This window comes from Nanorana parkeri, unplaced genomic scaffold (genome assembly GCF_000935625.1).
Source record: "Nanorana parkeri isolate BGI_ZX_2015 unplaced genomic scaffold, ASM93562v1 scaffold8, whole genome shotgun sequence".
In the NCBI taxonomy this organism is placed as follows: domain Eukaryota; kingdom Metazoa; phylum Chordata; class Amphibia; order Anura; family Dicroglossidae; genus Nanorana; species Nanorana parkeri.
The window spans coordinates 2,109,920-2,122,089 of record NW_017306276.1 but is presented as its reverse complement, the minus strand read 5'-3'; the positions used below and the strand labels follow the sequence as shown (position 1 = coordinate 2,122,089).

General features: G+C 42.6%; 1 protein-coding gene across 1 annotated transcript; it reads right to left on the bottom strand.

The window, feature by feature from the left end:
• Positions 1-303: 303 nt before the first annotated feature.
• On the bottom strand, positions 304-11,573 carry LOC108785026 (probable tRNA methyltransferase 9-like protein). Its single transcript, XM_018554005.1, has 3 exons — positions 11,420-11,573; positions 3,151-3,324; positions 304-1,229 (listed from the first exon to the last, which is right to left on the bottom strand). Exons 1-3 carry the CDS (start codon positions 11,571-11,573, stop codon positions 304-306), a joined length of 1,254 nt encoding a protein of 417 aa, XP_018409507.1.
• Positions 11,574-12,170: the final 597 nt, after the last annotated feature.

The following is a 12,170-nucleotide window of genomic DNA, read 5'->3' as shown; positions in this document are numbered from 1 at the left end:
GAAGCAATTATGAGTATAGATCAGGCTGGACTTGGTGCAAACTCAGTTCGCCTGAGTTCGCCCAAGCCTGCGCAAACTCTGACCGCCACTCCCTCCTTCTGACCCAATCAATGTCAGAAGTTGCTGCATTCCTTGCAACAGTTGCGGCATTCCCTGCTCCTTTATGACGATTAGCTGCGGACTGGTGTATGCGCCTCTCCGCAACTGATTGGGTCGGGAGCAAGGGGTGGCAATTTGAGTTTTGAGCAGGCTTGGCTGAATTCAGGTGAACTGGGTTCACACCAAGCCCAGCCTCATTTCTAATTATGAGGAGTTAACACATTTTCCAAAGTTAATTCTTTCTGCAATGACACACCAGTTGGAATGGTCATAAAATGTGCTTACAACAAGTAGTTCAGGAATGTATTGTTGTATGAGGTCACTAAGTTCATTCTGTTTAAATATGTGATAATAGCGAAGATAGTTTGTATTGTCAGTTGGGGGGACCTGCTGATCTTTCTTGCAATTGGTGTCAGAGTTAAGAGACAGCATTGAATTAACTGGTCCATTGCAATTAGCTTTCAGACCTGGTAATGGAACATTACCAAGGTCTTTGATTATTTCTCGGCCAAGTTCTACATTGGAAGATGTGCAATGACTTTTGTTAGCAAGTGGAAATAACCCTGTGACTTTGTTGGTATCATTCTCCAGGTCCTGTATGTATTTTGGTAGAAGGTCACCAATTTGTCTTAGGAAATGAGCAGGTTTGGACAGTCTGGGTGGATACATGTTTGCTGCTTTTCTTAATTCAGTGCAGTAGTCATACAATCTACGTAGAATGTTTCCATGCTTCTGGTCACTGCTTGCACATTTACTGCTTATATCCAGCCCTGATTCTAGAGACCGTGTTAAAAATCTTGATGAATGGAGGCCAATTTTAAATGGCGAAGATGCTTCATCAACAAATGAGGAATGTTTAGTCCTATTCTTTGTTGGCATATTGCTGTGAACCCTACTCAAAGGTTTGAGTGTCAGGTTCTTGGACTCTGGTTCAGTTAGGTCCTTCCTTTTCTCTGAAACCTTTTGTGGCTCCTTATTTCCTGGTATAAGCAAGTCTTGCTTCTCAAATTTTCTTCTTTTCTGTTCCATTGCCCATACATAAATCATCATCTGCCCACCAACTCTCAGGATTCGAGCCATCTCTTTAATGGCTCGTATGCGCCGTTCCTTCGTTGAAAAATGATGGATTACTGAAAATATATTAAGTTCAAAAACATTTTCTAGGGTTTGCTAGGTGATAAAAATGCCAGAACAATGAAAATATCTACAGTTACTTATGGCATCAGTGTGTACTACTTTTTGTTATGTTGCTACTTGCAAAAAAAATGTTGATCAGCCACAAAAACAGTGAGTCAACTTCTTGTTGAAAGGTTGACAAGACTGTCTCTGCTACTCTGAAATCCAAAGCACTGTTGTCAGCCCTTCTGGAGTTCTCCTCTTCTGGACTATAGACCAGCTCCTCCTCTCCATAACATGCATGTCTTCTGTAGTCCAGCAGGGGAGAAATTACATATGGCTGTCAACTTTTGGGATTTCAGTGCAGTAGAGGCAGTATTGTCAGCTTGCTACCAGAAGTTAGGAGCTCACTGGAATTCTGGCAGGATCAACAGTACCGTTCTAGAACTGCAGCATTTTTGAAGAGACAAAACATGGGGATTGTACACGGATGTATTTTTTATTTTTTTTATTTGTTCAAATATACCCTCTAAAGTTACACTTCCAGGTCTTGTTCTTTCCCCTGCGAGTAGATTATAAAAAGACAAGCAGCAGACTGGAGAGTTCACTTTGCACTCTTCTATCTGCATGTTCCTTAGCACATGAGCATTTCAACCATAGTGCTGAGGTTTATGAGACTGGCAGCGCCTATAGCCGGAGCAGCCAGGAAATACAGTCGGAGCTGGATTGACTGATTGAGCTAAATGATTTGTAGGACATAGAAGTATATCTGCGTGAGAGAGAGGTCCTCCTGAGGAACCAGGTGTGCCTACTAGAATTATGTGAAGGTAACCCTGCCCAAACTTTGTCTTCATCAAAATCATAATTGAATAAAAGTATATGTCAAGCCAAAAACATTTTTCCAATTAAGGATAGTGTGGGGATAGATTAGAACTCTGATTGGGTTTTTACTTCTATCTGCTCACCAATGAAACCACAAAGCTATTCATCCACTCACTTGTTATCGCCCGTCTTGACTATTGCCACTCATTCCTCATTGGCCTACCACAACACAGACCATCCCCCCCCTTCAGTATATCATGAATGCTGCTGCCAGACACATCCACCTAACCAACCACTTTGTGTCTTCAACCCCCCTCTGCCAATCCCTCCACTGGCTTCTACTCGCCCAAAGGATAAAATTCAAAATATTAACAACAACCTACAAAGCCATCCACAACTCTGCCCCCCCGGATATATCTCCAACCTTGTCTCAAAGTATCATCCTAACCGTCCCCTCCGCTCTTCCAAAGACCTACGGCTTTTCAGCTCCCTCATGAACTCCTCCCATGCTCGCCTCCAGGACTTCTCTAGAGTCTCTCCCATCCTCTGGAACTCTTTACCCCAACCTGTCTGTCTATCTCCTACTCTGACTGCCTTTAGGTGATCCCTAAAGACTCATCTCTTCGGGGAAGCCTATCCCACCTCAACCTAACCACTGCACTATCACTTTCTCAAACAATTCATCCCCACACAGCTACCTCCTTCTGTATCACTTGCCCCTCCCGTTTAGATTGTAAGCCCTCACGGGCTCCTTACCATCTTGTCTTGAATTTTATTGTAATTGCAATGTCTTCCTTATATTGTGAAGCGCTGCGCAAACTGTTGGCGATATATATAAATCCTGTATTATAATAATAATAATCTGGTGCACTGCCGGTATTTTTACTAGTATAGAAGGACAAATCTCTTTAACAGGGCCTTACACATCTAACAGGGGTTTTAGTCCTTCCCAAATCTATCCAAAACGAAGAAAAAAGGTTTTGGCTAGACATACACTTTAACTGTGTCAAGCTGATCTGTAAATGGTAACCTCCGGTGGGCAGGTACTGCTACTGTTGAAAGTTAAAGAAAAGTGCAGCTAAATTGTATATGTCTACTGGTTCAGTAACTTACCAGCTATAGAGAGAACAGCATCAAAGGCACCATCTCGGTATGGCAGTTGAAGTCCATCGCACACCATTACTTCATAATTTCGATTTCTCGCAGCCTCTGCCAGTGGGAAGCAATAATCAGACCCTATTTTAAAAGTCTGGCTGTTGATATGCAGATATTTCCCATTTCCACATCCTAAAAATCAATTCAAAGTCCATTACTGAACTGCATTTGAAAAAAATACATTTGATACACTGATTAGCCATAACATTATGACCACTGACAGGTGATTGACGGACATTGATTGTTTTTTTAATTTCAATGGCACCTGGAAGTGGGTGGTTTATATTAGGCAACAAGTGAACATTTTGTTCCTGAAGTTGATGTGCTGGAAGCAGAGAAAATGGCCAAGAGTAAAGCTGGCCATACACCTTACAATTATCTGCAGATTGAAAAGGTGCAACAGATTCCTCCATGTACATTTAACTGTGTGGATGGAGGAATCTCCACCTTGGCCAATCTGTTGCACTTTTTCCATCTGACCACAGAAAATCTGCAGATAATTGTAAGGTGTATGGGCACCTTAAAGGAGAATTATGACCTAAGGGCAAATAAAAGTACTTCTTGCCTTTACTCTATTAGCACTCTTCTTCTTTTCCAAAGTCGCAGCACATCCTAGATAAATTAATCACAAGTCACAGAAAACAGCCACCTGCAGCCATGCTCCAAGCTCCTTTCCTCTTAGGGGGCGTTAACAGGGAATGCAGCCCCGCACTCAGCTTATTTTTTCTAACTCTATTTGCCGTGGCCGCGCTTTCTCTAGTCAAGCACACCGTGTACGGCTGGAGTGTGCACGCTGACATGTGGGAGCAGGAGGCAGAGTCTCAACTGAGAAGCAGCAAGCTGACTCAGCCTCCCTTCTCTTTCCCTCTCTCTTACCAGTATTTCCCTCTCTCTTCACCGATCTTCTCCTGCTCTGTCTCAGTAGTCAGATGCTTGCAGCAGTTGTATGGAAACCTGTTCCCCGTAAATCTTAGTTCCCCCTGCCGTTCAGCTATTACCATAACCCCGCCCCTTCCTTACACCCTCTCTCCAAGCTCCGGTGTTCTATGAGAAAGAGACGAACGTCTTCTCTCACATTGTGTGCTCTGATCGTTCATCTTCCCCTCCCCCCACACTGTACAGGAAATTTCTGACTTGTCTGCGCGTTACATGTCACCTCTCTCAGTGTTGTGTTGCTGCGATCTGATATTTCCTGTCACATCCCCATCCTCACTGCTCATCAGAGCACAATGTTTATAGCACAATGATCACAACAACGCACTGTCCCATGGACACACTTTTGCCTAGGAAAGGTATACGAAGAACTCACATGCACCACCGCTTAGCAGAATAACATACACTTAAATTGCCTACCGATACTCGGGGAACACATTTCTGGTGTAGGAGACGATGCTCCCAATGGAAGTAGATCCATAACGACAAGCTTTAGGTCCCTCCCATCACGACACCCCACAAAAAAAACAAAACAACGCGCTGTCATTTGCTGGCACAGACGACGGGGACGTGGAGGTAGGGAGAGAGCTGCTTCGCATGCCCATGTATTCGTGGACGCGCAGTTCTCAAAGAGCAGCCTCAGTCACAGTGAGAACGATCAGTTGGGAGGTTCCCGACAGTATTGTCGGGATCTCTCCCCACTGCAGTGCTTAGCCCCGCCCACCATCTTAAAGTAACGATTGTATGTTTAGGGTGCATTTTGGATTATATGAGAAAATTCCAAAATGTACTCCTACAGCCCATGGAATCCAAAAGTAAAGAAAAGCTTGGACCCCATAATTCTCCTTTAAGGATTTCAGTGACTTTGACAAGAGCCAAATTGTAATGGCTAGACGACTGGGTCAGAGCAACTCCAAAACTGCAGCTCTTGTAGAATGTTCCTGATCTGCAGTGGTCAGAGCCTACGAAAAGTGGTCCAAGGAAGGGGGGAAAAAAATAAAAAATAAAAATACATAAATCAGGGAACCGGCAACAGGGTACAAAAAACAAAAAGGACTATCGTCAAAGGGGAGATAGTCGAAGGGTTAACCAATGATCGGGACAGACCAATTTTGAAAATATCAAATAGAAAACTTTATTTAGTGTATCACTAAACACCACCAAATAACAAACAACATAAAATAAGAAACATAAATGATCACTGACTATGAGTCCATTTCATTTAGGGTGGGGGTTATTGACCCAAGTTAGTTAGGCATCTTTAAATCGAGACCCTACCGTTCATCCGTCTTGAATATCAGTGGCCTCTACTTAAGGTGAATGGTAATTTAAGCACAGGTTGGTTATATCTATTTTTTGGCTAGTATACTCTGTATCGAGTCATTCTTTTTATTCTTACTGGCCTGTGTTTAAATAGGATGTTCTTAGGATTATTGTTGATACATTGTAGCCCCAATCCGGGGATATTCTAATTAATGGCAGGACAAGGTATTAGTGTGTATCCAAACCATCGAATATTTTTTCCTTGTATCCTTGGTAGAGTGAATGATATTTCTGTTTCTTTCATTTTGGATATATCCCGTCTCAGAGAAGATTCCCTAACCGAATCTCGGAAATAGCAATTAATTAAATCCGACACATAAGATATATCCACACAATTAAAAATAATCAAAAAATCGAAAGCCGATAGATATATACCCCAAAGGCAGATACTGGAGGTCCCGGAATTTGAAATATCATTTATGTGATCATTTATGTTTTTTATTTTATGTTGTTCGTTATTTGGTGGTGTTTGGTGATACACTAAATAAAGTTTTCTATTTGATTATTTTCAAAATTGGTCTGTCCCGATCATTGGTTAACCCTTCGACTATCTCCCCTTCGACGATAGTCCTTTTTGTTTTTTGTATGCTGTTACTTGGTTACTGATCTGGGAGACAGACCACTCTATAGAGCACTGATCTCCAGGAGTAAAACAATTCAATTTTTTTGTGTAGTCTGAATCCAATAAAAGGATTGGTGCCAGATACCACAGCATACCTTCACAAGTCTAGTAGAGTCCATGCCTCAACGGGTCAGGGCTGTTTTGGCAGCAGGGGGGCCTACTCACTATTAGGTGTGTGGTCATAATGTTGTGGCTGATCAATGTATGGAACTGGAAAATTGCAGTGTGGATATGTTTTTGGATAAATTGGACAATTGTTTTATTTCTGTATGTAACTCCATTGGGGAGATTTTCTTTCACTTCCTGTCCACGTGACACCTGTACAAGTAATTTTGGAGCAGGGTGTAGAAATGGAAATTCATCAAAATGCTGACATGTAGTAACGTACGTTGACGTGTTTTCAATGTACTTTTTATTGAATGTCAACACACATCATAATGCGTTTGCGTCTCAACATATCATTTCAGATGCATTTCCTTTTTTTCCAGGGGAAATTACATCAATCAAAAAACACCATGAGAGTCCAGACTTAACCTTTTTTAGCCCAGTTCTCTTTAGGGTCATGGGAGGACATATACTAACCTCCTCCTGTGACCCAAAGCTCAGTATATAGACGGCTACTGCCCACTATATACTGAGAGCGCCGCAGCAGGGATGGCTCCCGACAATACTGCTGAGAGTCACCTAGCTGGCTGATTGACAGCTAGCTCTGCCTATCTAGAGGCAGAGCCAGCTGTGGCCGCCCCCTCCCCCTCCGTCCCTCCAGTCAGTGCTGGAGGGACTGATAGGGGAGGGGGGAATGCCTGCGGGCAGCAGTGACTGACAGTCACCGCTCTCTGCAGGGAGATGATCAGGAAGTGAGCTAGCGACGGTATGGGTTTGCTCACTTCCCGATCTATAGAATCCACGTGTGACAGTTTCATTGTGAAAATCACTCACCTCATGGTTCACCTTTAACCATTAACAAAAAATGTAGCTTGTGTATCAATTGGGCTGTAGATCCTCAAATCATCTCTGAATTGGTGCCGACACTGTCCTTCCTTCTGGAGGGTGGCTGTGTGTGTTGTAAAGTAGCCACCACTCCAAGCTCACACCCGTGATAAACTACAATGTCAGGTTTAGTTTACTAATTTGTATTGAGATTGTAGCCCATCACGGGAGTGAGCGTGGAGGGGTGACTACTTTATAACACACACAGGGAGTATGGGGAACAAAAGTAGCCACCCTCCAGAAGGAAGGACCAATTCAGAGATGATTTGAAGATCTACAGCTAAGTGATAAAAAAATAAGATATATTTTTGGTAATAGTTGAGATCCTTGAATGCATTTTTAAGATTTCAATCTTGAGTTTAGTGTCACTTTACATTACAATAATAATTTAATGTTTTTAGATAATCATGTAAGGCAGGGATCTCAAAGTTCTGGCCCGTGAGCCGGTAACATGTGGCCCGCACCCGGCTGATAAGTTAGGCATGCAGTCAACGACTGCGTACCTGACTTGGAGAAACAGCTACACAGTGCAGAGAGCCACAGCCAATCACAGTGCTTGTTCCATCGGCAGCAAGACTTGCTCAGTATGGAAGAAGTTCTTTAATTGGCTGTTGCAGGTGTAGGAACAGCTCTTCTTGTAGCTGGAAGCTGGAATATGTAGTGATCATACAGAGAGTGGAAGCTATGGCCGGGTCTCTCAGATATTGCTGCACGTCCTGTTTTGTCCCCATTCTGCTCTCCTTCAGCACAGTGACAATACAGAATGGCCTATGCAGAGTACATTATATATGTGATGTGTGGACTCCTTCACCAGCTGTACACATAACTCCGTAGTTACTAGCTGTCCTGCCTAATTTTAACCTGTTCCAAGCTGGACAAAGCTTGGACATCCCACAGGATGGGAGAGACAGATTTGTACCTAGACTCTGTGTGTGTGACTTTGTATGTGAGTGATGCACAGGTTCACACTTGGGCGATCCTGGGATTGCGCATGCTGTTTGCCATTCAGCCCAATTAATTTTAATGGGCTTTTATCTGTGCGGGAATCGCTGCAAAAAGTACATGAGCCTTACTCCGTGATGCACACATTGCGTTTTTTCTGCCACTATTGTGCGTGAGTGCACATGCGGAATTGCGGTGGAAAACAGCACGATTTGATGGCCACGATTGGGGTGCCATTAGAAATGAATCAACGTTTGTGCGCGAACCCAGTGAATGCACGGCGATCTGCGTGGTTTCGCGCATTATCACTGTGTGGCCACGGGTCGGCCAAGTGTGAACCGGGCCTGAGAGGAGGGGGTAGGGGAGGGGTGAGCACAGCAATAAGGTACGGGGATCCTGGCACAGAAGTTGAGGTGAGGTACCTCCTTCTGGTGGATTGGAAAACTATGATTGTGCACTCTGAAGATGTAAGAGGAAAAGGATTCCACAGTTCTCTCTTCTCTCCTCCTTATACATACATACACACACACAAAAAATACTAACATTGCATACAAGGAAACCATAACAAACAAATATAATGACATTATAAACATATGCAGACATTAACACCGATACCGTATAGAGTTAAATTGTCTTTTGAAGGCTAACATTTTATGAAATTTGGCAAGCGGCCACAATGAGTAGGCAAATCATGTCATTAGCATAGGCTCACTGAATGAACCCTAAACGTTTCCTAATCTTTCTTATAAAAGTGGCAACCACAGGAAAATCAGTAACGTCAAGTACGCCTTCTCTCTGGGGTCCCATTGTTTTAGGTTGAATCAACTGGGGTCTATTTCAAGCTGACACTGCTTTTTGGTGATTTACTTTTTAATTGTTCCATTTTGTAGGCTTCCGATATTTACTTCCATCTAGAAAAGTTTGGGGATCTTTTACTAGAACTTTTTTTTTAAATTATGAATTACCATATTGTTCTCCAATGTGATAGTCTTCTGTTATGCTAGTTTAAACAATTGACCCCAGTAAACCATTGATGTACCATGGTTCTACAGACTCTCATATACAGTTACCTGCCACAGATTGCTTGTATTAGCTGACTAATTACAACCTTCACCCTCTCATTTCACTCTTCTGATTCTTCAGCAAGAGGAAAATTACAAGGCTATATATTTAAATGAGCCATTACTGCTAATTGTTAGCAGCAATTGTTTTCCCTTGAATCAGAATCAAATTACTGTTGCCGGGCTGTGCGTAATTTTGCTGAAAATGTTTCTGATAAATTCTAGCCATACAAGAGAACAGAAAGCCTATTATTCAAAGTATAATGTGTGTGTACGCTCACAAATAGTGACTGCATTGAAATGTTCAGTTTATCCTCTGGGATTGTACGTATTAGCAAATGTGAAACATGGTTTGTTTTCTTAATTGGTATATTGTTTTCATATGAAATAAGTAAATGATGGCATGCATCCATATTTCTCCATGAGCTACAAAGGTTTCTGAAACTCAGAAAATCTTGTTTTTAACAACAAAGAAAAGAGGAGAAATTGTCCACTATTATTACTATACAGGATTTATATAAACGCCAACAGATATAATATAAAAGGAGGCAGAACAGTTACAAAACAATTTAATACAAAGGCATTAGAAGGGCCCAGTTCATGAGAGTTCACAATCTAAAAAGGGAGGGGCTAGTGATAAAAAAAATCTAAACTGTGAGGGATGAGCTTGATGAAGAGAGTAAAATACAGTTGTTGGGTGGAGGCAGGATGGGCTGCTCTAAAGAGATGAGTTTTCAGGTATTGCCTAAAGGCGGACAGAGTAGGAGAGCCGAGGGATTGGGGAAGGGCGTTCCAGAGGATGGTAGAAGCTCTGGAGATGTCCTGGAGGCCAGTATGGGAGGAGGCGACGAGGGAGCCAGAGAGCAGGAGGTCTTGGGGGGAGGGAGCGTAGAAGATGGTTTGGGTGATAGTCTGAGACAAGATTGGTGATGTAGCTGGGGGCAGAGTTGTGGATGGCATTATATGATGTTGTTTGTATTTTTGATTATTTTTGTTTGGCAAGCAGAATCCAGTGGAGGGCTTGGCAGAGAAAGTCGGTGGACCATGGAGTGGTTAGTAAGGTGAATAAGTCTGCCAGCAGCATTCATGATAGACTGAAGGGGGCATAACCTGTGTAAAGGGTGGCCAATAAGGAGGGAGTTGCAATAGTTGCCTGACCCATAACATGCATGCATATTAAAAACTCGCGGAGAAGTCAGAACTGATCTGCAAACTGCAAGGTCAGTACCACAAGAAGTATAATAAAGCTATTAGATCAGTCTGCATCCAAGTGCATGCACCAGGACCAGCATGGATATGCAGGTTCGGGTTGGTGCAGTTGCATCCTGTCATGGGGATGTACAGAGTCTGCACGCAATTACAGACCGCGCCTGTCTCTCCCAGGAGCAGGTCCCTGCATGGGCGTGCACAACGTACGAATGTGCATGCCCGTGAGAATAAGACCTTACTCTTCCAATGGGGACCCCTGCTCTAGTGGCAGCTATCCAAGATGGGAAATTGCTTCAATTTGCAGAAGTTTCCTTTAATTGTCTGTTGCATCTCGGAGAAACAGACAGCAAAAAATAAACTGACCTTTCTTTACTCTGTCCAAGACAAATAAAAAAATCTATACATACAATAGATGGTTACATCTAAACTATGACATGCAAAATTGTAGGTGAAACCAGGGTAGGTGAAATCAGGCAGAGCTCTCCAGTCAGCAGGGAGCATGAGCATTGCTGATCCCACAGCTATAGCTCTAACTCAGTAGGGGCAATGTGACCGTTGCTTTCCCACATGGAGAGCAAGGCTCCCACTCTATAGCTGCTGCAGGGAAAAGGCTTACTTACTCAGGCTGTGGCTGCTCTTTCAAGAATATGAACGGTTAGACAATAAACACCTTTTGTTCTGACACCTAGAATGTATTTAGCTTATTCAAACTGAGGGTTCAACTGAGCTGTAAACATTGACTGTAAAAGTGGACCATATGGAGTACTTCATAGCATCTGAAATGATAAACATTTCAATGTCACCCTTTCATAACAGATCACATCATGACCAATGCTTTGGCACTGGCCACATGAGTAACACCAGTGGGCTGAAGAATAGCAATAACGTAAGGAGAAATGTTCTATGCTTTTATTGAGTGTTGTATGTAAAAGATCTGTTTGTGAGAGTATAAGGTGGACCATACATGGTTATACTTCCTAAAAGGACATTGCCTGGGCCATTTTTGGGTGCCTAGGCAGTTAGGTATAACGGATAAGCATTGCATAGAATATTCCTTATTTGTAGGATTTCAGAAACACTTGAATTAATCCCTACAGCCCTATGGCAACTAGAAACAAAATGAAAATCTTTCAATTAAAGAACTTACCAATATCAGCCACTAGACTTCCTGGCTCCTGAGCTAATAGGAACTCTTGTACCTTTGGCCAGGCCTTGTAGCGTTTGTCATTGAAATAAGGAGCAATCTTCTCATATACATTATGAACATGCTGTCTTTCCAGGTGGCTGGCCTCTTTTTCCATTGCTTCTCGTCACCGAACAGATGAAATGGCCTAAAGCAACATAGAATATTCTATCAACACAAAACCTTGACAGGTGGAAGAGCCATCTATGATTTATAAATCAGCAGCATCTAATCAATTTATATTGTGTCCATCAAACTCTGTGATATAGCAAACCTTATGAACTTCATGAAAATTGACAAGATTACACAGTCTTTTTTATGGTCACATGTTTATTAACCCCTTAAGGACCAAGGCCTTTTTTTCCCATTTTTTGTTTACATGATATAATCCATATTTTAGGCCTGAAAATTACTTTAAACTCCCCAAAATTATATATTTTCTGAAAGCCAAGAAGACCCTGTAGAATAAAATGATGGCAGCTGCAAATTTTTTATGTTGCACGACATTAGCGCAACTTTAATAGCTTATTGCTGGGCTTCAGGAGCCCAGCAATGACAGCTCAGGGACCGGAAGTGATACAATATGCGTTGCTCCTGATCCTATAGAATGGGGAGGAGATCGGTGAATAAACATTTGCCTCTCCCCTCTCCAGCTTCCTGCCGACACTCAAGATACCTGGTCCCGCAGGAGGGGCAGCAGAGCCCTGGAAAAAAG